General features: G+C 44.8%; 1 protein-coding gene across 3 annotated transcripts in view; it reads left to right on the forward strand.

Annotated features, from left to right (window-relative positions):
* The first annotated feature begins 684 nt into the window (after window positions 1-684).
* Slc44a1 (solute carrier family 44 member 1) overlaps window positions 685-25,986 on the forward strand; it is a 183,540-nt gene continuing 158,238 nt past the window's right edge. Inside the window, exon 1 of one of the 3 annotated variants that reach the window (XM_036177207.1) lies at window positions 685-994. In XM_036177207.1, coding sequence (XP_036033100.1) covers window positions 962-994 — 33 coding nt within the window. In that variant the 5' untranslated portion in view covers window positions 685-961. The remainder of the gene's footprint in view (window positions 995-25,986) is intronic. The other 2 variants (XM_036177208.1, XM_036177209.1) reach the window with 2 other exon arrangements.

Below are 25,986 nucleotides of genomic sequence, written 5' to 3' on the forward strand. Positions count from 1 at the left end.
ATGTGTAACAAAGTTTAGTCAAGATCTAAAATGGCTTTGACTCGAGAGCCTGGAGTACTACCTTCCCTTCCCATTTCTGGCTCTTTTTCTACAATTTCCACTTGGGTGCTGTCGTTGTAGGCCTCTTTCAAGGCTTAGTTTCCACATCAGCAAAATGGGGACAAGAGCAACAGATGATTTTTTTTTTCCCCTCCTCATCACCCATTCCTTCTCCATGGGAGGTTTAGCATGGACGCTTCCTTCTGGGTACAATGAGCATCCGCCAGAGCCCTTAAAAGCTTCGGGTCAGTGACCCCCGTGGCGTGCCCAACCTGGAGAGGGGGCAACCCCGGGTGCCCTCCCCGTGCCTCGCGGGTCCGGAAGCAAGTCGGCTGCATTTCGGCTGCGAGCCCGCGGGGTGTTGGGGAGCTTCGGCCTCAGACACCCTCTTGCCCCGAGGCAGAAGGCGGCCTCGGTGCCACCGCGAAATGGGCCCGGCGCCGCGCAGGCTCCGGCGCGCGCCCAAGGGCCCGGCCTCGTTCTGACTGCCGTCGCCCCGCCGTCCGCGCGGCGCGGCGCTGCACTGGGGGCGGGGAGTCTGATGGGAGACGCGCGCGGCGCCGAGGAGGAGGCGGCTGCAGCCCGGGAGAGGGAGCGGGAGAGGGACTGGGCGCGGGCGGTGGGAGGCGGGGGCCAGGGGGAGGTGCCGCCGTCGCCGCCCGCCCCTTTCCGCTGGGGAGCAGCTGCAGCAGCAGGAGCGGAGCCGGAGCCGCGCAGCCGCCGCCGCCGGGGGATGTGGCCGGCGCCTGCCCCGAGCCGCGCCGCCTCTTGAGTTCTCGCCACCGTCGCCGTCGCTGCCGTCGCCGCCGAGTCGTGCGGGGCCAGGCCGCGCCCTCCCCGGGCGCCCGCCGGCTCGCATGCCGAGGGGCTCCGGGGCGTAGCTGCGCGCCCGGCGCCGCCTCCGGGCTCCTCCGGCCCCGCCATGGGCTGCTGCAGCTCCGCCTCCGCCGCGCAGGTGAGGGGCTCCCGCCTCCCGGCCGCCCGCCCGGATGCCACCCCGCGCTGTGCGCGCCTGCGGAGCCGTGCCTTCGGCGCCCCTGCGGTGCCCTGCGCCCCTCCGGTCCCCGCCGACCCCTGCGCCCGTGCGCGGGCCCCGCTGCCCGCCGCGCTCCCTCCCCCGCTTTCTCACCTGAGCGGCCCGTCCTGCCCGCCTGCAGGTAGAGGCGCCCCGGGCGCCCGCTCTGCCCTAGGAGGCATCCCCCCTTCCCTCGTCTTGGGGCCCGCCTGCTTGCTCCCCACCTCCGCTGAGCTCCCCCCCCCGCCATCCACAGTCAGTCTGTTTTCTGTGTCCCCAGAAGGTGCACCCCCAGCTTGAGCTCTTCACCTCTCTTCCACCTTATTCCAGTTTCGGCTCCATTTAATAAGCTGCCCATTTCCCCTGGCCTGCGGTCCCTTCGGGCAGGATCAGGTGCTTCAGTGGGTCCTCGTGCCCTTCCAGGGCCCATTTCACAGATCCCACCCCCTCGTCCCTCACCCCATCCCCCCTCTGTGCCTTGACCCCGGGCACCGCGGCCTCTCGGCGCACCGAGGCCCCTGCGGGAGCGCGGGGACTGGGCTGGGAAGGAGATTGGGCACCTGGTGGGTGACGGGAGCGTTACGGAAACTCCCTCTTTGTTGCCAGTGTAACAGGAGGAAGAGGTGCCGAATTTAGTTTTTCTGTGGGCACTGGCTGGATGTTGTCGCTGAGGGCTGAGATGCAGAGATTTCTCCCAGCTGCCACCCTGCCCCCATCCAAATTTCGCTAGCCGCCTTCTTCCTTTCCGATCAGAGCCTCTAACCTGGATGGAAATGTTTGGACAACTGTGTAAGAATCAGATGTAATAGAACTTGACTGCTGGCCACTAATAACTGAGAGGACCTGTTTGTAAATTACCTAATTTAGTGGATTAGTGAGTGTATTTACAAATACGATAAAAAGCAATCAGGAATACTGCATCAAACTGTCTGGTGGCGGTGTATGAAAAATAGGCTCTGACAACGCCTGGGATGTTTCTCCACAGTTTCATTAGCGTAGAATTTGACAGTAGTCTGTGATTTGTTTGTGTTTTTTTTTTTGGGGGGGGTATGTGCCTGCCTCTAGAAATAAAGGCTAGTTGGTTCTTGACGAAGAAAAATGCTAGTTTTGGGGGAGAATTCCTCTAGAGATGTAGCGTTTGTGACACAGAAGTGTTTGCTGCTAAGTGACTATATATAACTCAGTTTTAACTCAGGTTATTTAAAACCTGCATACTTGTTCTGAAAAATCTGAGATCTGTCACAGAAACGACTAGAATTGAGTGGAGGACATTTATGGCTTATTAGGCATTCATCCTGTTTGTCCAGTTCTTAGGCTGGGTGGTTTAGTTAGTAAACCTTCCCAGTCAGTTAGGATAGCAAAGAAAAAACATGTGGCTGGTGTTAAGGCAGGCTAGATCAGGGCTTTCGAATTAGAACATAGAGGTGTAGAAAAACACATACCTTTCAACTGGTTGGGAAATTAGGAGCAGGGGGCGCATCTATTAATAGTTGGGCATTGTTCATTTAATATTTATTTAAATATAATTTTCAGCAAAAAAGGTGCCTTTCACATTGCCCTTCTTTTCGGAATTGGGCTATTGTGCATGCTCATTTGGCGGTGAAATGTCTTTAAGACAGGAAGTATTGATAGTTTATGGGTGGCTTGTTCAGTGCATGAAAGATAATTTCGGAGGGATGGGTTCTGCACCAGAACTCCACTTTAAATGGGTAGTGAGTCATGTGGTTTCTCGCTCCACATTGTAGTGTTGCAGAATGCTCTCACATATATCCTCTTTTCCTTTTTCCTTCTCACAGCCACTGTTTTCTGCATGTCACATTCTACAGACAAGATTGCTCTCTTGCACCTGAGGGGGAGCAGTTTTTGTTTAACCACCTTATGGATTTCTATAACCATCAGCAGTTGTTAACATGCCTTTGAGTTCAGCTTTAGGGACCTCAAGTGTTCAGTGGAGCATTGGGGCAGGATTTATGTACAGGAGCTGGTCATCATTTTTTTTTTTCTTTCTTAGATTTCTTGGACATCATTCTTCATTTATGAAGTGTTCTCAGTCTCCTGACTCTTTAACACACAGCTTAGAAACATCAGGCATTTAGAATACTCTTGTATTTATGTGTGTGGTATTGAAATAAAATTGGGGTATAACTTTAAATGTTCTCTAGATACAAAACTGCAAATTCCGGAGCTAATCTTAGGGGTCATTAATGTATTTTCAGGCAGGCAGGATATGTTTGATTCTGCTTTCTACTGGGTTGTGAATTTCTTGAGTGTAGAAACTGCATTTGTTTTCCTAGTTTTCCACTTACTACAGTGCCTCACTGTATCTTACAGAGTGGCTCAGCAGGGGCTATTGAATGGAGTGCATACTTAGATTTGAACATTTGGCTAGCAAGTCACTGATTATGAACCGCCATGTTTGGTGGTCTAATCCCACAGGCCATCCTCTGCTGAACTCAAACCCACCTTTGTTATGTTAAAATTCAGCTTCCTCTCCCACATTTATTCCTGTCCCATCAGTAGCCCCACACATTTGTAAAATGGAGCAAATTCTTCCCTTTTCTCCTGACACCTTGCTCCGCTTGTATTTATTTTAGTTGGTGCAGTGACTGTAACATTTTAAGACTTCCCTGCAAGCTCTGATGAGACCCTGCTTTGACTATCAAAATATACTCAGAGGTATCACCACTAACTTAGAAGCTAGACTTTATATTGTATGTAAAGTACATCTTATTTTGTTGCTGGGGTTGGGTGTTGAAGTATAATTGACTTCCCCTCCTAGTCTCTTACAATGTTGTAGATGCTCATAAAAGAGTTTATGGTCTTCTGAACTTTGATCCTCTGGAGTTCTGATACTGTTTTTTTTTCCCTTTGCCATTGTCTGGGTAATGTAATTTCCCATCAAAATAATTATCCCGCTTTAAGAATTCAATTTGGAATGCCATAGTCTATGCTGGTATTTCACTGCTAAAGGGGCAAATTAATTATAAAATAGTCTGTACAGTACTAGATACATAGTAACACAGCTCTTACAGAACTCCTTACAGTATTAGATACATAGTAACACAGCTCTTACAGAATTTCTACAGTATAAGATACATAGTAACGTGGCTCTTACAGAACTCTTAGGGTGATTTTTTTTCCTTCCTTAATGAGTAACCATTACATATTGTTGGAAATTGCTCTAAACAAGCCAGTGCATGATAAGTCTGTTGCCTAAAAACCTGTTTGAAGGAAGCATCGAAGGAAGACAGTGAAATTTCTTTTTACCGCACTAATCTTCCCTAAGACTCTAACAGTTTATTCCCATCTCTCCATAATTTGTTTCTTCTGCCATAACCTGACAGAATTTCTGCTCTTGTAATGTTAAACTTCAAAGTTCACTCATAAATCTTCACATTTATTAAACGTCCTTTCCCATTGACAAACCAGTGCAAATGAAGGAGGTTTGTGAAAGATTGCTTAGCAACTTTCTCTAAGTCTTTGTCCTTAATGGTTAGCTCATTATTTCTTACAGCAGTGCTTTGGAGGCAAGGAGAGTTCTCAAGCCTGTGAAATTCCGTGCGCCTCAGTCCTAACCTCAGAATTGGAGAGGGAGGAGTCTTTCCAGTTGAAGGGACTACCCTTCATGGCCCTTACTTTAGAAGACTCTCGGGCACTGTCTTGACCCCAGCCCTTTAAATGGAGGGTGACATATTTAACTGCCATTTCTTAGCCATGCTGCCGTCTTTGGAGAGTGACAAAAAGCAGGAGTAGTTTACCATTACCTTCTGAATAACTTACAACAATTTTCTAATGCTATGTTCATATCTGCTTTGTGGAATTTGAAGTCAGGTGATAAAAATGAACTTGGATTAGTGGAATCACTGACAAAGTTGTTCAATTAAAAACGTGATCTGGGAAGTAAACTTCATTGAGGAGCGAAATGGTCATGCCCAAAACTGCAAGCAAGGCTGCATTGGTGGAGGCCTGCAATTCAAGTACTCGGAAGGCTGCATTGCTGCACTCAGCGGCAGGGAGAGGAGTTCCCAGGCCTGTCAGGGCTGCAGCGCAAGCCCTGGCCTCCAGCAAACAACACCCAGTATGTTAAAACGGTAATGAATGTTAGAATTGGCTGGGAAATAATATTGAAGTGGTATGTTGTTTTATCTATTTTCGGAGTCATTTTCCTGTGTTAATATCTGTAGTAAATTCAGGTTGATTTTGCTTTTATGTTATAACTGAAGAAATTGTGACTTGGTGGTTAGGGAAGTGGCTGGAGTCACAGAGATACCCACTCACTGACTAAGACTTCCCTCTGGCCTTTTCTGTGTCTTGTGTGCTTTCCCTGTGGTCACGTGCACAGTTCCCAAGTCTAAAGTTGCTGTGTACTTTCTTTGTAATCTGTAAAGAAAGGTCAATTTTGTATCAAAGAATTTCCAAGTTAAGTTTCAGACCAGTTTGAACCACCTGCAGTTAGGAACTGGGGAGGACCGTGGTGTGGTCAAGCAGGGCTTATCCAGTGGGAATGCTTCCAGACTTAGCAGCGTCTGTTCATACTTTTTGATATGTTAGCATAGTCATTTAAAGTGCTGTAGCAGGAATCTTAACAGGTCTTATTAATAAAATCAAACCAGGCTAGTTATTGGGGTGAATGCTGGAGGATCAGAGAAGCAGAACAAGCCACAGCTACCTCGCCTCACCAGTTCCTCAGCTGATCCCTTTTTCCTCAGACTGGAAGCTTCTGTGTCCTCATCTGAATGGGTCTCAGCTGAACTGTTGCTAAAAGCCTAAAAGGTTCTAGTTTCTGTTCTTCATGCCTTATATATCTTTCTGCTTTCTGCCATCACTTCTTGGGATTAAAGGAGTGTGTCACCATGCCTGGCTGTTTCCAATGTGGTCTTGAACTCACAGAGATCCAGAGAGATTTCTGCCTCTGGAATGCTAGGATTAAAGGCGTGTGCTACCACTGCCTATCCTCTATGTTTAAAATTGTGGCTGTTCTGTACTCTGACCCCAGATAAGTTTATTAGGGTGCACAATATTTTGGAGAACACAAATCTACCACAAAGTGCTACTGACATGGTAAGAGTATTAGCTATACAAATATATTTTGCTACTGGTAATTGGTTCACACCCCCTTCCAGGTTCCCTCCCCATTGGAATGCTAAGGAAATCTTTCAGTTTTGTAGGTTTGGATTCATATTGTCAACTGTAAGAGATATTAGACATGAAGCAGCATCACCATCTTCCTGTTCTGTTGCTCTAAACCACAGCTCAGAATCATGAAGTGGTCAGGTCAGAGAGCTAGTGATGGGGGGGGGGTAGCTGGGACCTTTGCTGTTAATTCTTAGTGTCTTTCATTATTCTCAACCTTGACTACACATTAGGATCACCAGAGAAGTTGAAAAATACCGACGCCTGGGGCTCACTCCTGGAGATTCCGATTTAACTGGTTCAGTGGTACTGTCTGGGCATCAGCATTTGAAGAGACCCACTGGTGATTGAGACAGTCACCTTTGTCCAGGCAGTTTCGTCTCCAGTGGTTCCAATTACAGCCTGTGAGGCCAATTCCCAGACTGAATCATTAAATTGAAACAAGCCCCTTCTGACCCGTTACCAGCAACTGATTGACACCAGAACATTGTGTAGATACTCAGCTCACATGTCTAAAGTCCAAGTTGGCCTCTAGATCTCTCCTCATCCCATATCTCAGTATCTCTGGTTTGCAGAACGATACCAGTAGTCGTGGGAATAGGAAGCCTGAGTCATGAAGGGAGACTCTTCTGTTCTTCCAAGCCTGTCACCACATCTTGCCTTCTTGGATCACTGCCAGTCTCCTAGCTGAGCATTGTCTCCAGCTAGTACCTTGTGTCCTTTCAGGCTTCCGCCTCATCTCTCTCCATATTGGAGCCTTAATGGTCTTTGCAAAGTCTAAACTGATTGGCTGTGTTCCTCTCCTACTTAAAAATCATCTAGTGGTTCTGATTACCCTGGGAACAGAGACTGGATTCTCCTAGCATCAACAGGATGGACTGGCCCCTCTGCACCTCCATTGCAACCTCCTTTCCCTGGGTGTTTCAGCCTCACAGGTTTTTCAGGCAGTGCTCTGCGGTACTCTTCCAGGGCTTTTCTACATGTGCTCACTTGTTGAGAAGGCTCCAGCTTTCCTATCTGGCCTTTGACTAGTTACCTTCAGTTGCATCCTAAAATTTGCTTCTTGGGAGATTTATCCTTCCAACTAGGCTATGTCTCTCCCCATCGCCTTGCGTTTTTCTCTTTGAGCACGTAATAGCAGTAAGCGTATAATTATAGTTACTATTGACGTCTAGACCATGAGTCTGCCTGCTGTAGCCTATGGACAGAGTCTGACCTGCTAACCTGTTTTTATATGGCTTGCAGGCCGAGAGTGGTGTTTACGTATTTAATGAGATGATTGAGACAAATAAGCAGAAAAGAATATTGTTTCATGAGAAGTGTATGAAATCTGGATGTCTTTGCTCTAAAGTCACTTTTGTTGTGACACAGCCCTCCTTCCTGTCTGCAGCTGCATTAGTACTGTTCAGCGGCCGAGGGCAGTAGGTCTCAGGACCTTATGGCACACAAGCGCCATGATTAACTCAGTGTTCTTTGCATGGACTGTTTGCTGACCCTTGTTCCTTCCGTCCTGGGCTGATGAAGGGGTGATCTTGTCTGCTCTGTGTGTTCCTGCTGGGCTTTGCTTAGGGACACTGCTTATGTAGGTATTCGGGAAGTATTTGAACAAACTAAATGTATGCTCTTCCTACTGATGGTATAGATGAGCCGATTCCCCAGCTCTCCTGCTCTCAAATTCGGTGTGGACTTTTTTCCTTAAGGACTAATTCTTTAGAGGAAATCTCAACAAATTTCAGCTGTATCTTTAGACAGCCTCTAGTGAACTGTGATTCATGGTTGTTTTTAAACATAATTTCTTCTCTTTTGTTACTTTTTTCTTATTTATTTGAAGTAGGGCATGCATTCTTTGTTTTTGTTTTTAAAGGAGAGTGCCATTTTCCAGTATATTTTGTTATACTTGATCAGGGAATATCAGCTTTTCCTTCCTTGCTACAGACTCATGACTACTTTCAGCGTAAACAGTAGTTTGTGGTAAAGCTTTACAAACATTTGCTAAACCTCCAGAATTTATTTACTTTCCAAAACCATACTGTCACTCCTGTTAGTTGCTCACCATAGCCAAACAAGCATTTATTTAGAAGTGAAATTCTTAAAAATGAGAGTTATTCTCCTCTGTGTATGTGTTCACATGTGTGTGTGAACACATGTATGTGTAGATGTGAGTAGAGGCCGGTGGACAGTCTGGTGTTCTTCCTTTCTCTGTCTGCCTTTGCGTTTGACGCGGTCTCTCACTGGCCTGGAGCTCACTAATGGGAAAGGCAGTTTGGGGAGCCGGCCCACGGCATCAGCTTCTCGGCATCTGTCTTGCTGGATGTAGTGCCACGCTTGGCTTCTCCACCTGGGCTAGGGGTTGAACTCTTCATGCTGGTAAGGCAAGCACTTGATGACTGAGCTATCTCCCCAGTCCATGTTCTTATTTGTAAGGTTGCTAGGTACCTAAAAATGTTAAGCACAAATGTTATTTCTGGATACATTTGTATAATGTCAAGGGAAGAAACTAGAGAAGATGGAAAACTTAAAAGAGAGGTGGCTACTTCAAGATGGGCTTGCATGCTTTGCTAGTGTTGTGGTCACGTGAGCAGGAGTCCTCATTATTAGTCATGTAGGGTGTTGCAGCCAAAAGAAGGAAACAGCGAATCACCCTTGATTCTAAATACTGGAAACATTCAACAGAATTTATTCTTGTTCAGTCCCCGGGTGGGGGTGGGGTCCCAGGGAGTTTGTTCAGTGACTCCATGATGACTCAGACAAGCAAGTCTCCTTGTTTCCATTCTCTCCCCTCCCCCCCCCCTCCTTTCCTCCCTCCCCCATCCTTTCCTTCCCCTCCTCTCCCCTCCCTCCTCTCCTTCCCTCTTCTCTCCTCCCTCCCTCACTCCCTCCCTCTTGTAGTTCAGGCTGACTTCAGACTCCTGCCTCTACCTCTACCTTGAGTCCGGAGACTACTGTCATGAGCTACTACACCGCGCTCTGTCTGCAGTCTTCATGAAGGCAGCCTTTCCTCACGTCGGCCCACTCCTGATCCAGAGCTGGCTGTGTCTTCCCTCATGGCCTTTTCTAACAATCTCTACTAGTTTTCCTTGGATGGGAATCACAGAAGGCTGTAATCCTCATCCCTGGATAGTGTCTAGCAGGGTGGAAGCAAAGAGCTACTGGCTGGCCCAGTCTACAGCCTACATGTCCCAGAGTAGCTGTGAAGGTGGCCCACCACAACATGATAAACTTACAGAATATTTTAGGAGAATTTTAAATTTATTTTATTTTACTTTTTGTGACAGTTGTGTAGTTCTCCGATGTGAACTTTGTAGATGGCAACAGCATGTCGCAGTGTCCGAAGGTTGGACACACACTAGACTGACCAGAATTTCTCTCAAGTCAGGTGGGGTAGGACAGACAGGGCCCAGTGGGAGGGCCCAGAGCTGCTGGGATGGCTGTGTAGGCGGAGCCTCGTGTGTGTGTGTGTGTGTGTGTGTGTGTGTGTGTGTATGTGTGTATGGGGGGGGTCGTCTAGGAGCTAGTAGCCCTACCATTTTCTTCTGTCTTTGAAATCACACTTCCTTAGTGTGTCCTAATGTTTCCATGTCCCTCCAATGGAAACCTTTACAATCCCTGGTTCCCAGTCACACACAGTGACTCTCCGCCTCACCCCCCAAGTCAGGGTCAAGCCCCTTTTTTTCTCATTTACCACGCCCACTGCCCCTTTCTCTGGCTGACAAAAGAACAGCTTCAGATAAGGAACTTCTGAGGTTGGAGCGCGGTGAAGTAGTTGATTAACATTCCTCCGAGAGTGGTCCGGGCCGAGGGCTCAGAGCCTTCTCCAGGCCAGCCCTCACTCTTCCTTTCCTGCCTCTTCGGATGTCCGCCGGTGCTCTTTGTCTCTGTCTGATTGGCATTCAGTTGTCCTCTTTAACTTTCCCCAACATTTTCTTCTCCTTCCGTTTCGGCCTGCACTACCTGGTGCGCCTTACAGCTGTGGTGTTGAGCAGAATGAGAGATTGGCCCTGTGGAATTTTTTCATTCACCTGCTTAATTTTGGCTTTTTTCCCCCTTATAAGAGCCATGAAAATGAAGATTCACATTGTTTAAAATATCCCTGATAGGAAGCGGTCTCTCTGCGTGCCCAATACAGCTGTGTCATAAATAGCGTTTTGGAAGTGAGATAAACAGCGAGTGTGTAAACATGTTCAATTTTGTTACTACTATAGCTAAAGGGGGGGCACCCCTTTATGCCAGTGACCTTGATATAAGTTAACAGAATAATATTAATTGCCTCTGTGGTTTTGACTCAAATAGACTTTATCGATTTGCTGAATAAATTGGAGTAACCCTCTTGGGGTACTGCTTGACAGCCTACACTAAAAGCCATTTAAACAAGTTGTTGACCTCCTCTAGTAATCTAAAGTATCGTCACATGATGTGCAGGAGTGCTTCTGTGGTGACCTTATTTGCTTATGTTGTTTGTTTATTGTGGGTGGGTATACAAATGTGGAGGTCAGAGACAAACTGTAGAAGTCAGTCCTCCCTACCATGTGGGCTCCTGACATCAGGTTCGGTGACAGGTGCCTATAACCACTGAGCTACCTTGTGGGCCCTGTTGTGTTATTTAGGAGTTCAGGCTTAATTTTTTTTTTTTTTGTATTCTGATTTTAAAAAAGCTTTCCTTTCTTTTTAAAATATAAAATCCATTTGCATTTAGTGTGTTGGACTTGGCCACTGCCCAATAAGTCCTCCCTTAGTGGTTAAGTGCTGGTTGACCTGCTGCCGAGGTTTTTCATCCCTCCTCTGAGAGGCTGTTAGCTAGCACCAGAGGATCGAGCAGCATTATGTACCGGAAGGAGTGTGGAAGCTGCCAGTCTATGGGTTTGAATTTCAGCCCCAACACCAGCTCACTTATTTGGGTCTTAGCTTAGGTCATTGGTACCTTGGTTTCACCAGAAGAAAATGGAAACTTCATGGACTTGTATCAAACTGTACAAATGATAAAAACATCTCAGAAGCTTCCAGATTAATGTCAACTGAAAAGTTCTGTCACTGATGCTCCCATTAAAAAGGCAGTCTCGGATTCGAGCTTCGGAATACTGACCCTGAATCCAAAAATACTCCCTGTGTTAGGGGTCTGAGTGCTAAGATTGAGATAGGTAGTAGTCGTAGGCAGAGGCCGAGGTGGGCCTCGCAAGGAGTGAGGAAGAGGGGTGCCGCAGTTGGCTTCCTGAACATGGCTCTTCCCCTCTCCTGCATTTAGAAAGAGTGAGAGGCAAGAGAAGGAGGGACAAGAGCAGTGGAGAGGAGAGTGTGGTCCAGCAAGGAGAGACACAGGAGCTGCTGCAGTTCAGTGTGTAAGGAGACCTGACTGGGGAGGCGGCGGCGGGAGAGATGCCAAGGGAGGGTGTTCGTGTGTGAATGGATGGGAAACGGGCAGCCATGGGCATTTAAAGAAGCCCAGTGTGACAGTGTATGTGTGCTTCTGGGGGAATGATGCAAGACAGAGGCCCCAGAGGAAACAGAAGAGACCTTGTGGAGCTGAAGTAAGGAAGGCTTTCAGGCCTGAATGTGGACTTTGAGGACAGATGTTTGGAATGGCATTCAGAACTCCTCTGCAGTGGGAGAAGGCTGTTGAGACCGATAGACTTGGGAATTGGTGGGGCTAGTAAGTGGGGAGAGGAAGGAGAATCGAATTTTGAGTGGGCTCCATAGAGGTGATTCCTGGTACCCCCAGCTAGTACATCCCCTGATCAACTGAAGATCACAGATGGATTTGGGAACATGCTTTACGCAGTGAGCAGGGAGGAGCTTCCAGCATGGGTGGTTGCCAAGGGGCGGGGTGAGGAGGCACTGTAGTAGTGACTTGGGGAGGAAGGGTTTGTTTTGGATGATGTTTTGGGAGATACAGATAATTGTTGGGAAGGCACAAAGCCTGGGGCAGCTCCCTTTTGCCAGGAACATGAGACAGCACCTTGTTCACATCTTGACAGATCCAGAATCAGAGATCTCAGTCTAGAAGCAAGGTGGTCTATAACCCTCAAAAGTCCACCCTTTTAGCTCACTGTAAAAAACCAGTCCCTGCCAGGCAGGCTCCAGAGCCTTTCAGAATAGCATAGACCAGGTATTCAGATCCATTAGCCTGTGGGATCCATTTCAGAACTAAACCATAATAGGCACTAAATCGGAGCAGGCAGCTAGACAGATTGCCAGTTACCCCTGGGTGTTGATTGGAGGGCCCAGGTTACACATTTCCTATTGTCTTCTAAGATCTAAGATGGCTACCTGAGTTAGCCCCAATTTAAAGATGAAACAGGCTCAAGAATGTTGTGACTGTGTGAGTAATAGCCTGAAACCCACGTGCCGCAAGGAGAGAAGGGCCGCTGTAGATCGTCCTCTGGCTTCCAGTCGTGTGCTGTGCTGTGGGCTACCCGATAAATTAATTTTCAAAAGTGTGTACTGGTGAGTGATCGATGCAAGTGCTTTTTGTAAAATTTGAGATTCAGTGGCTGCATTTCCACATGAGCCTTCCTGTATTTTCCTCTGAGAACTTAGGTCTGAGAAAGTTTATCAGACTTGGTAGGTTTGTTAATGTGAACTTGTCTTTCCCTCAGAATTCACTGGTTCTTCATACACAGACACACACAGACACACACACACACACACAGACACACACACACACACACAACCGAGTATTTTGCTTATAGGTTTGTGTTTTAAGACAGTTGCTGACAGTTTAGTCAGATTTGGTTAGGAAGGTTTGGAAAATAATAGTTTAAGAAGACACTTCATTTTAAAAGTGAGTGTGATTCTACTTTGGTGGTCCTTTAAACCTTTTAAAAATACAGTTTAATTTGAGAAAGTAAGCCATGACCAAGTGGAAATGTTTGTTCTTTTGAGTGGCTAACAAGCCACAGAGACTGAGACTCCCTATGCAGCTACTTAATGGTTAGCTCTTGCCGGGTCGGGGTTGTTCTGTATTCTGTCTGTCTCACTTAAAGATACAAATTACTTCTGCAAAAATGCTCTGATCACTCCCTGAAGCGTGTGCTCCTGAAGCTGGAAGGCTTGTGTGCTGTTCCTCCACTGAAGCGTCTGCAGGCAGGACAGCTGAGAACTTCAGCCACCTTCCGCCTTCCTGTCCCTCCTTGAGAAGTCATAGTACATGGTGACATGTTAAAAGGTCATTTCCTCACCCCGACGCCCACGTCCAGAAGAGAATTTGCCTCCCTGGCCTTCACTGGACTTAGCCATCCTGTAAATATCTTTCTATTTACGTCATCCATCCAGTATCGTTCCTGTTACTTACGGATTTACATCCTGCCGAGTTGACTTTGAAAAACTTGCTTGAGATGGTGCTTTGAATTCTATGGCCCCGAGTGACAACAAAAATGGTAAAAGCAATAAGAAAGCTGTTGGAGGGACCGGAGTGATGCCTCTGCTTAAGGGCACTGACGAGTCTTTCAGAGGACTGGGCTTTGAGTCCCCGCACTCACATGGCAGCTCACCACATCTGTATGTAACTCCAGGTGATCCAGTGTCCCTTTCTCACCCCCCCAAGAGCACTGTATACATACGGCGCATAGATATGCATGCAAGCAAAATCCTGTATATATAAAAACAAACAAACAAAAAACTTAAAAAAAATTCGTTGGAGCACGAAGCAGCTTCCCTCCCCAACACAGATTTTAAAAGTCTGAGCACATTAAACTTGGTCACTCAAGTTCCTCCATTCTCTCTTCCTTCCCTTTTTTCTCCTTTCTTTCCTTTCTTCATTCCTCTTTCCTTTTAATTTTCATTTTCAAACGTGCGAGGGCAGAGGACTGCTGTCAGGAGTGCCAGGCTGGTGTGGCAGGCGTTTTTACCACCTCCCCTCTTCTGCTTTTTGGTGCAGTGTCTCACTGTGTACTCACACTGGCCTTGAACTCCCAGTGCCCTTGTGTGGTGGCAGAGACGGGAAAGCATGGCTATGCCTTCGTTGTTTCTTATATGGGTGGTTTGGGGTCTCCAGCTGTGAGTGTACCTCATGACCCAAACATCTGTTACGGAAAACTTAATGTGGTTAGGATCAAGAGCTTAGAGTTTTAGAGGGTCAGTCACCATAGCCAGTAAGGTAAATGAAGGGAGCAGTTCTCATCACAGCAGGCCAGGAAGCAGCAAAAGGGGAATGCTAGTATTCAGCTAGCTTTCTCCTCCTCCCCATGTACTGCATGTGGGCCTCAGCCATGGGAGGTGCTGCCCACATTCACACTGGGCCTTTTCTCTCTAGCTGACCTCTGCAGACTCACAGACATACACAGAGGTGTGCCTTACCAAACTCCCCAGTGATTCTGAACTCTAAAGTTTGCAATGAAGATTAACTATCACACTGAGGAAATTAGAGACAGGCAAGTGGGTTACAAAAGAAGCCTCAGAATTTAAACTACTGTGGGGCCATCTCGGCCAAGAGCAGGAGGTGAAGCAGCTCTCTGTTTTGGGGTTTTTTTTCTTCATGCTTGCCACCGAGACACTAGTGGCAGTGACACTGACCACTTAACCCTGCAAATCCTCCCTGGATGGGACCACTGATCAAAGGCTCTTTCATTCAGTAATGAGTGGAGGGCAGACATGGTGTCTGAAAGACGCGAATCAACAATGAATTCCAGTGCATGTCAAAGGGGTTAGGGTATTAGAAGACTAAAACCTTAGTTTATGATACTAATGAGACTTCTCAAGACTAATATTAAATGTAATTTATCAGTTGAGGAAAATGGAATGGAATCTGAAAATCAAAACAATTATGAGTTAAATAATGTTGCCATTAATTCTGGTTTGCTTTTGAACCTAATCTAGGCATGTGTTCCTCTATTATAATGAAGTCTTAATGAAGGTGTTAATTATGGCTAGCTGATCTTGAAGGGACAGTGTATGATAGAACCCTTTGACTACATCAAGACCTAAGTACAGTAGGTCCATTGGCACATGTCATACATCGATGAGCATATGGTTCTCCTTCCCTTCTTTCCTGTCTCCATCAACACATCCTTTTACTGGCCCACCGTGCAGAGGAACATGATGGAAGCCATGCTTTCAGTGCCTGTCTTGGATGTCCAGGAGAACAGGAGGAGAGCTGCAGATCCTAAATATTTTTGTCCGAGTGCCACCAGCTGGGTGGACCACAGTAGAGCTGCAAACATGACTTTTCTCTGATGTGGGCTGGAGTAAGGCATTTCCCAGAACAGAAAGATGATGGGGAAGAGAAAAAGTCAAGGAGTCAAAGATGCCATAAGATAAAAAGGGGAGTGTCGGTTCTGTTGAACATTTATTGACTTGTGCTGCTTGGTGGGTCCAAGTAAAGAATGAGACTTCCCTCCAAAAGCAGACCCTGCTGTGTTCAGCCCTGATTCTGCTGAACCCATTAGCCAGATAGAATGAAGAGCTGAAATTAGTCTATAGATGTGCCAAAGTTGAATGTGTGTACAGGTGTTTGGAAATTAAAAATTCTTAGTATATCTCTGTACATGTAACCAACCATTCCTAAACATCATTAAAGGAGACAGAGTGGAGGGAGGTGGGGCTTTGTCAATGTGCCTGAGCTGAATCTCTTTCTTAATATGCTCAAGTATCGTGTGTGTGTGTGTGTGTGTGTGTGTGTGTGTGTGTGTGTGTGTGTGTGTATTGCAGGGGCAGGATGGGGAGGAAGGGGTGCATGACACCTTGCCTCAAAAAAAAAAAAAAGGATTTTTTGACTAGTCTGGTCACCTTTGCTACTTTTCTCCATGTGACTGAATCACAGATCTCTGACTTCTCACCACCAAGAGCTCAGCTGCTTGCATCATGCTCCCTAAGTCTCATGCTTACTGGGTATAGTACCTGCTTCATGATCCCTAGCCATGGAACCACAGAATACAGGGGCCCAGGTTTTCATATGATTTCTTACACTGTACGAAACTATCTTGTTTATCTTCCAGCTGCCTCCCACTCAGACATATATTCTATCTTCTGTCTGTGTTTTACCTTGTCTGCTCCCATGGATATGTTAGGTGATTGGTAATCAAATTAAATATTTTTAAGACTTAGTCATTGGTAGGAGCGGCGTAAATGGAAGCGGAAGTGTATCTGGTGCCCAATCTTCACCTATGACAGTGACAGTTTCTAGCTGTGTCTGGGCATGGTGCTAATTCAAAGAAAGTTATCACATGGATTCCCTCCCACCCCCCAAGACAGGGTTTCTTTTTGTAGCCTTGGCTGTCCTGGAACTCATAGAGATCCTCCTGCCTCTGCCTCATGAGTGTTAGGGTTACAGGAATGTACCACCACCACCTGCTTAACATGAAAATTTTCTCCAGAAATCAAACAGTGGCTGGGGCTGACAAAGTTAGCACTGAGGCATCTGTGAATTTTATATCATGCCTACTCAGTGAGTTTGGTTCAGGCTTTGCATAAATTCTTCCAGCTACTGAGAACTCTTTCTGCAGTTATTGGAGACTTTGGTTTCACGGCCGAGCTTATGTCCTTGTAACTTCATCTTTGGCCCTGATTTTGTACCTGTTAGTCACATCAAATGAAAAGTTGAAACCAGCCTTCACTATTTGCCGAGTTTTATGTGTATGTCTGTCTGTCATTTAAATGTAAAACCTGTCATATTAAAAAGAAAGTCTTGCTTCCAGAGCCTTCGTTATTCTGGACTCATTTTTCCTTATGCTCTGTTTAAAAGATTATTATATAATGATGTATATTATTTTATATGTATGTTATATATATTTGCAAAAGCTACATATTTTAAAGCATTAGACATTTCTAGTACTTGCCATTTATTTCTAAAAAAATATTTATTTTTAATTATATGTATATTCCTGTGAGTAGGTATGTGTATGTGAGTGCAGGTGCCCAGGGAGGCTAGATAGAGAAAAGTGTCCTGAAGCTGGAGTGTGGCTGTGGGGGATAGAACTCAGTATGTGCTTGTGACTACTGAGCCATCTCTCTAAGTGCTTGCCATTTAAACAAGGAAAGTGATGGGATACCCATTCCACCCCGTCTTCTATTGTCCAGAAACCACCATTCTAAATCTTTGGGTCAGTTCTTTCTCTGTCTCTACCATGTTTGTACATCTGATGTCTTTCTTCAGCTTGCAGCATGTGTTTCTGCTCTGGAAGATGAAGATTGAGCTCTTCCAACCCTATCGTTCACACGTCTATCCTGTATATGCTCTTCATGTGGGCACCCTTGTTCTCTATAGAATGTTGTGACTTTGGATTAATGTCTAGTCCTTACACTGTGACTAAGTAAATGCTCTCAGCTGAATCATCGAGTATTTTATGGCTTGTTGTCCTTGGGGGTAAAAGTTCTGTTCTGTTCTTGTTCTGCTGTTTGCTTGGTTTTCTTTGCACTTATGATTAATTGGTTTCTAAATGTTCACCTAGTTGACTCTGCATTGTCTAAGCTCTAGATTTAAGGTTCTTTCTGTTTGAGTTCGTTTGCAACATTTCCCGTTAAAGTGATATTGAAGTCACCCACTATTGTTTCTGCACCTGTCTCTCTATGTGCAATACATGTTAACATTAGGTATATATGTATTTAGAATCACTCACTATGTAATCTAGGCTGGCCTTGAACTCATAATCCAACCCAGCTTCGAGAGTAGCTGGGATTATAGACATGTACCACCATGTCTTTATGGACTGTTTATTGCCTTTATCTCTTCTGGCTAAGTTTGTCTTGAAGTCTGCTGGATAGGAAGATAATTACTACATGTGTTCTCAGATAATTACTACATGTTTGCATGGAATGTCATTTCTGATTCATTACCCCTTCCATGTGTATGTTTGTGTATGTGTGTGAATTTGTGTGTGTGTGTGTTGTGTTTCCTTATAAGGTGAGTTTCTTGCAAAGAGCAATCAGTTGGATCTTGGTTCTTTTTTGTTGTTGTTGTTGTTTTGTTGTTGTTTTTCCGAGACAGGGTTTCTCTGTGTAGCTTTGGAGGCTGTCCTAGATCTCTCTCTGTAGACTAGGCTGGCCTCAAAATCACGAGATCTGCCTGGCTCTGCCTCCCGAGTGCTGGGATTAAAGGCGTGCACCACCACTGTCTGGCTGGGTCTTAGTTCTTAATTCATTCAGCCCACATGTATTTTTATTTATTGGAAAGTTATGACTGTTTACATTTAGAGCTATTATTGAAGGATATGTACTAATTTGTCCCTTATTTATCTTAAAGTTCTACTGGTTTACTGAGTTGATAATTGGATTCTTTCCTAATTATTATTTGTTTATCTATTCTTTTACTCAGATTATTCTTATTAAGCTAAATTTTTTAATAACTTGCATTTGTCTTAATTTTTTTGACACAAGATCTCTCTTTTTAAAACTACTTGTGTGTGTGTGTGTGTGTGTGTGTGTGTGTGTGTGTGTGTATCTGTGTGTATGTGTTTGTGTGTACCACATTTCATGCAGTTGTCCTCAGGGTATCAGATTCCCTAGAGCTGGAGTTACAGGTGGTTATGAGCTGTATGATATGGGTGCTGAGAACTGAACCCAGGTCCTCTGAAAGAGCAATGAGTGCTCATAACTGCTGAATTAGGTCTCTAGCTCTTGTTTTTATTCTTACATATTCCTAATATTTGAATGGATGAAAGCTTCTAGGTTGGAAGTTTTTTTCTTAGATTAAAAAAAAAAAAAAATTGTGGTTTAGGGAATTCATACCCAGAGCCTTACACCTGGAAAGCAAGAACTATGCCACTGATGTATATTCCAGCCTTTCTCTCAGTATTTTACATATTATTTCATTTTTTAGAGGTTACAGAGCCAAGGTTACTTAGTAAACAAATGAGCTGGAATTATAGTGCAAATTTTTGTCATTTCGTTATTTTTCAAGTGCCATGAATTCCACTTAAGATTGATGAGTGGCCTGCTGGCTGATTGGAAAAAGATAAAAATTGTCAAAGGGGGCCTTGCCCATCTGCTCAGCGAGAAAAACAAGTACAGAGCCTCTGGAGTTCCTCATGGTGTCTACCCTTGTAAGTGGATTGCAAAAGTAAGTTGTACCACCTTCCAAGATGTTTTAACTTTCTTATGTTTTCAGCAATGTCATTGTCAAAGCTCCTATTTCATATTTTCCTTCGAGGTTCTGGGAATTGAGCATAGGACTTCTCTCAGGCATGCTAGGCATATGCTCCATCACTGAGCTGTGTACCCAGAACCAACAGTGGCATTGCCATTCTCCAAGGGGATCGTGTATTTGGCATAAACTATTACTGTTGGTTGGTGATTGTGCGTAGGATAAGACTTACTAAAAGACCTTCCTAGGATGTATGTTGTTGATAAATTAGTGGAGGATGGAGATCACTGCTTATTTTTTAATTAGATAATGAATACTCTGGACATGAATGGGCTTTGTTTTGCTCTTACTAATGTGTATGAGCTGTGTTTTTCCTTTCTGGGATTCCCAACTCTGAACATATGCCTGTTGGTTTGGAAAAAAGAATCTATATGTAAGCTGGGCTCATATGTCATTTCATGGTAGATGATTTGTGTCTGAGTGATACATTCATTTAAACAGGGGATCTAAGAGCTCAGAATCCATTATTAGCAAACGCCAGGCTCTTTCCCTGCAGTTAGTTTGCAGAGCCTGGTAGTCACATCCTTGTGTGAGTACCCATTGTCTGCCTTACTACTTTGGGTAGTTGCTCTGTGATTACTGCTTTTGTTTTTTTCTTCAGGAGCACCTGCTTATTTTGGTGGTGGTTATTGTTCTGAGAAATGTTAATACTATCCCCTCCCCCCATTTTTGGCTTTGAAAGCTCCCTAGGGATCAAACAGCATTTGTATGAAGCCCTCAGTTCTGTGGTCTCCAGCTTTCTGGCCATGTCTCTGTAGGCACACGGCAATGGCTAGTTCCCATTGCTTTTCTCTCTGTATTTGGATATTTGTCACCATGCTTAAAGCCACAGTGGAGGAGGAAGGCCAGCGATGGGTTAAGAAGAGCCAACACTGTGTCTCAGTGGGATCTGCTTCAGCAGATTCTTCACCCTTCCTTAGAGAAACTGACTTCTCTTTGCTGGGCTCTTCTCTTGAGCTCCACAAGCTTCCCCATTTTTCTCCTTCTATTTTCTTTTCAGCATTGTATTTAAAATTCCCTCTGGATTTTGCCCTCATTTTACTCATCTGGTCTTCTTTTACTAAGCAAGAACTGTTTTGGGGGCATGGTGGCCTTTTTGAAAAAGCATCTGCTCTCGTCCTCACTGCTTTTAATTACTATGTCCTTATTTAGACATTTTCTTCATTCTGTCTAAACAGTCTTTGATGAATCAGCTCATATCCTTTCCTCTCAGGGAACCTTTATCTGTAGTCCATACTGATCATAAAACAAGTTCTTATGCCTAGAATTTGGTAATATACAGCTTTGTTCTGTAGGGCGCTCTTGAGTGCGCTGTGTATACTCCCATAGAACATTTCCGTGTTTGTCAAGTGTTTGCTGTGTGCAGTGCTATGTATTTTGTGTGTGTCATGGCCCTTCTCACAAATGTTACAGGTAAGGAAATCCAGGCACACACAGGCTGAACAATTTGTCCTGATGTCCTGTGCTGGGCTCCTTGTGGTAGAGCTAGGATTGACTGACAGGTTGCCAAGATTCAAGCTATGCTACCCCCTCCTCCCTTCGAGACAGGGTTCCTTTGTGTAGCCTTGGCTCTCCTGGAACTCATTCTGTAGACCATGCTGTCCTAGAACTCACAGAGGTCCGCCTACCTCTGTCTCCTGAGTGCTGGGATAAAGGCATGTGCCACCTCTGCCCAGCTGAAGTGATGGTCTTTGTAGCATGCCTTTGTATGTGTAGGAATTCTCTGTATGTTTGCTTCAAACTCTTTTCTAACAACCAGGAGAATAAGGAATCAGTCTGTTTTTCTCTGAATATGAGGTCTTTGCTGAGAGATAGTCACTTGCCCATCAGTCCACCATCATAGGTCCAGGTTGTGTATGCTAATAACTTAGCTGTTCTTATTCTGGAAGTGCTTGAACGTAGTAGCAACACAAACATGAATATTTGTCATTTATATAAGAGGAGGGATAATAGGATCAAGAGAAGATAATTAGAGTCATGTGAGTCCATGGAAGAGAAGATCATGTCCGATGGGAGGGATTGGGATGGTACTTGACTCACTGTCTTTCTGAGACTTGACAAAGGAATTGATGTTGGAAGGAAGATTATATTCAGAGTTTGGACTTTGGAGTTCAAGTTCTCATGATTACTGACTAGTCAAGAAGCCCTGGGAATTAGTAATGTTTCTGACATTTCCTCATTGAGTAGCATGTAACCCTAAGGGTTGGTTAGAAGGCTTCAAAACAAAACAGAACAAAACCAACTGCACGCGAGTCCTTTAGCATTGTGTTTAGGACATTAAACCCCAGGAAGTATGAGTCAAAATCGTTTTATTAATGAGGAAGACACCTGAGGGAGTTTGAGAGTAGTTGTTGAGCTTGTGGAAAATTTAGTGCTTTTGGAACTTATGTGTTGTACAGAGTGGGCTCTGCCTTGGGAAGCATATGAGAACTAGTGGTTTCAGTACATGCCTTATCCCGAAAGATACTGTCTTCTCTAAACAGTGGGGGAGCCGTTAGAGTTTTCTTATTTAGGTTTAATTTTATTTCAACAGAAGTCATGTATTCTAGGCCAGTCCCAGGAAAATTCAGTAACAGAGGAAATGGAGTAGAAATGAATGGAAAGGGTCAGGGCTCTGGCTGGTGGTGCAGTTGATAGGGAGATCTATCAGAGTGCATACAGGTGCAGGAGGTGGGGATGGGGACTGAACAAGCGTGTACAAGCTTGCACGAACAGAAGTAGCCTCCCACTGTTTCAACTCTAGACATATTAATACCCAAATGAATGTTTGGCATCAGATTATAAAATCTTTATGTACTCTCTATTAAGTTTGAAAAACAAAATGGTTACTCATAGTTTGAGCAAATAGAGATAATTACTATACACTTTAACTTCCTTTCAAAGCCTAGTATGATGGCTTCTGGCACCTGGGAAGCTGAGGCAGGACGACTACCCAGAATTTGAGGTCAGCTTTGGCTACAAGTGAGTTCATAGAGTGAGACCCTGTCTCAAAACACCAATGCAGGCAGAGCTGGTGACCGGTTCTAGATGTGAAGTGACTTGCTGTACAAAGTTCCAAGTTGGATCCCAGGACCCCGAGGACTTCTGAATGCTGTCTTCTGACCTCCACACCAAGGCTTGGGTGGCCTCCTCCAATAGTAATAAATTAATTAAAAAACATTTTAATAAAAAACCAGTCTCTTCCAAATTTAGAATGTCCTCCACACCTAATATTTAGTTTAAATAATGGTTCATTCTAACTCAAGGTCCATGCATATGTAATTGCTGCTGTAATTTTAAGACAATTTTCCTTTATTTGTGCTCAAGTGGGTTGATATAAATCGATTTTTGTGACATTGGCTTTTCTTCAGTGTCTAACCTCCAGAATTTTATTTTGGCTTTAGGATTAGGATTCTTGTTGTTTGAAATTCTAAAGGTCTTATAATAGTTAGCCAGGGTAAATGCTGAAAGATCAGAGAGACAAAGGAACAAGCTACAGCCACGTCTCACCTCTAGGACTCCACAGTTTGCAGAGCCTCAGCCGAAAGGCCTGTAGCTGAATGACCTTTTTCAGACTGAAAAGTCTTCTAGTTCCTTCTCCTGATGCCTTACCTACCTTTCTCCACCCAGCCGTTAGAGGCATGTGTGCTTCCCAAGTACTGAGATTAAAGGAGAGTGCCACTACTGCCTGGCCTCTGTGTTTAATCTAGTAGCTTGTCCTGTCCTCTGATCTTCAGACATATTTTATTAAGGTATACAATATATCACCACAGACTCTTTTATTTCCAAATAATTGAATAAACTGAGAAGAAGTTAGCGTAGTAGTGTTCCTCTGTGTCTTCCCTCTAGCATCTTATAGTCATTGCATTTCCCACAGCTGTAGTGTGTTTGGTAAAACTAAGAAATTGATATTGGTATGCCACCACTTGCTTGACTGGCCTGGAATTTGCAGTGCAACCCAGGCTGAGTTTATTCAGGATCCCCTTGGCCCTGGACCCCTGCAAGCTAGCCTTACAAGGATGTGCCACCAGGCAGATGTTTGATTCCTTAATAATAGCCAAAACATACTTGTGATGTTATGATTTCAAAACTAATAAGAAATCAATTTAGAAAACAATTTCATAAACTTGTTTTCTCAGAAGCATAAAGTTAAGCTTTCCCTACCCCTACACAAAGTTAGAGATCTAGCTCTTGTCCTAGTACATTGCTTACTAAATAGAAGCAAAGTGACATTTGAAGGAATACCATTGTCTGTAACTATAAGGTGGGCTATTAGGCATGCCTTGCTTTGCCCTAACTCTGGTATTACCTCAGAGGTGGTGTTGCCCTCTGGTTTTAGCTCTGTTGTGAACAGGGGTGTTATACAGTATCTGGGATTATAAACACTTTGCAAAGTTGAGTACATGTCAGACATTTTAGGATAGCACTGAGCTTTTAATTCATCTTCAGAATGTCATGGGTATTGACTTTGTGTTGGGCAGATTTTGCTTTCAGCTCTTGCATTTTGTTCAGGAAAATGAGCAATGCCAGTGTGATACGTGCTTGATCATTCAGGCCTATCCCTGGGGGGTTGTGCCTCAGAGGCAAACACAGACAGTGAAAGTGTGACAGTTCTTATCAAAATTAGTGACCTTTAGAAACTGACTTCTGGGAAGCTCTGGTTTTTAAATTCTGGGAATCCATTGAGCTTGGGGGCGGGGGCAGGGTAACTAGGAAGCACAGTCTCCAGTTACTTGTTCACACATCGTCTGCAGTGAAGCCCAGCTCTGCTCTTCCCTTGATCCTGTCCAGAGAGTACCTCTTTCCCCCACCCCCAGATGTCTTGTCCTATCATGGAAGCACAGTCTTGTGAGTCACCAGGGGGTCTGACAAGTCGAGCTACTCAAAGCCCTTTAATTCCAAGTGTCCTTGATCTGCAGAAGCAGCTCCATACATCTCTGGAACAAGTTTTCACAACTTAGTTGTATGTCTGCAGTGCAATAATAAAGGCAGTGTCTCCGCTCCATCGTCTTCCAGATTCTTGCTGCATTTGTGATGGTTGAGGTGATAGCCTCAAGAGTCACAGTCTTGAGCTGTCAGCTCTGTCATCATCTCATACAGTGAGCCTGATTCATCCATTCAGTGAGTAGAAACAGCATTTTTATGAGCTATTTTACATGCTGGGATACAGCACAGAATACCAAGCTGGTTTTCCAGACTAGACTAGATCTGTGACTAGGTACGTTTAGATTAGCTGACAGAGATCTACACTGCTGTGGATTAAAGTGAGGTAGGAAAGAGGATAAGAGGTAACTGTGTGTGTGTGTGTGTGTGTGTGTGTGTGTGTGTGTGTGTGTGTGTGTGAGACACATTTTACAGTAGAGTGTTCAGGAAAAGCCTCCCTGAGATGAGGAGACAAACTAGGTTAATAGCCAGGAAAGGAAGGAGGACAGTGAGCCCAACTTGAGGAGAGAGAACCACATTTGAGAGGGAGAAAAGGCAGCAAGAAAGCCAGATTGGTGGAACTGCTGGAGGGAAGGGAGCAGATCAGAGGTAGTGGGTCTTAGGGATCTAGGATGCTATACATCAGTTGAAAAACATCCTTTCCTGGCTGGAGAGGTGTCGCAGTGGTAGAGAGCTGTGGCTGCTCTTTCAAAAGACTTCAGTTTGGTTCCCAGCACCCACACTGGGTGTCTCACAACCACCTCTAACTCTAGCTCCAGGGGATCTGGGGCTGTCTTCTAGCTTCCATGGGTACCTGCATACACCTGGCACACATCCATATGAAAATAAATCTTCAGACCACAGCAGCATTGCCCTTTCCTCTGAGTAAGGCTGGGAGGTATTCACAGGAACAACATGCTTTCACTCTGGAAACTAGTGTTTGTGGGGGTCAAGTGCAGAAGTATCTGGAACAATTGTTCCGAGATCTAAGCAAGAGGGTGGTGACTGCACCAGTAGCAGCCAGCTGGTGGAAATGGTCAGTTCTCATCATATACAGGAGACGGCACCACCAACACTTCCTGTTGGATATATGGTGCTCTGAGAAGCTGCATCGACGTGCCTACTCTGACTCTGTGAGGAAATGGGATTGCTATTTACCTAGTGGGGGAAGTCGTTGTGAGTGTACTGTGCAGGAGGACATTAGGGATTTAGTGTTATAGACAAGACTGTAGGGACTGGGTGGGGATGTCTTCAATTTTTGAATATACTTGAGTCATTTACACAGCCCATCCCTTCACTCCAGTTACTCTGATGATGTAAACCTCTCAATGTTTGAATCAAGTGTATTAAGTTTGTTGATGGCAGGTTCTTGTGTCTGTCATCTAACTGGATTAGAAAATTTATATAATATGTAAAAAATTTATATATAAACACAGATAAATATATTATCTTCCATCCATCCATCCATTTCTATGTATCTGTCTATGTATGTATGTATGTATGTATGTATCTGTTCTGTCTGTCTGTTCTGTCTGTCTGTCCTGTCTACCTACCTACCTACTTACCTACCTGATATCGAACAGACTACCGTGTAGTAAGCAGTAGGTGGCTACATTGGTTCTATGAGAGCTACAAATGTTTCTGGTGCCAAACTATGTAGACACACCTGGAATAACTCCACGTGAGCAGAATCAGGCACTGGAAACAAGAGGGTTGATGGGAAAATGCGGTTAGGATAGAACACTAAAAACCAAGACCGCTTAAACAAATAGTCCTGTAAATGCTGGAAACAAGACCAACGACCGCCATTGATTACACCCGCTGGGGT

The sequence above is a fragment of the Onychomys torridus genome, chromosome 2 (genome assembly GCF_903995425.1).
Source record: "Onychomys torridus chromosome 2, mOncTor1.1, whole genome shotgun sequence".
Lineage (NCBI taxonomy): Eukaryota > Metazoa > Chordata > Mammalia > Rodentia > Cricetidae > Onychomys > Onychomys torridus.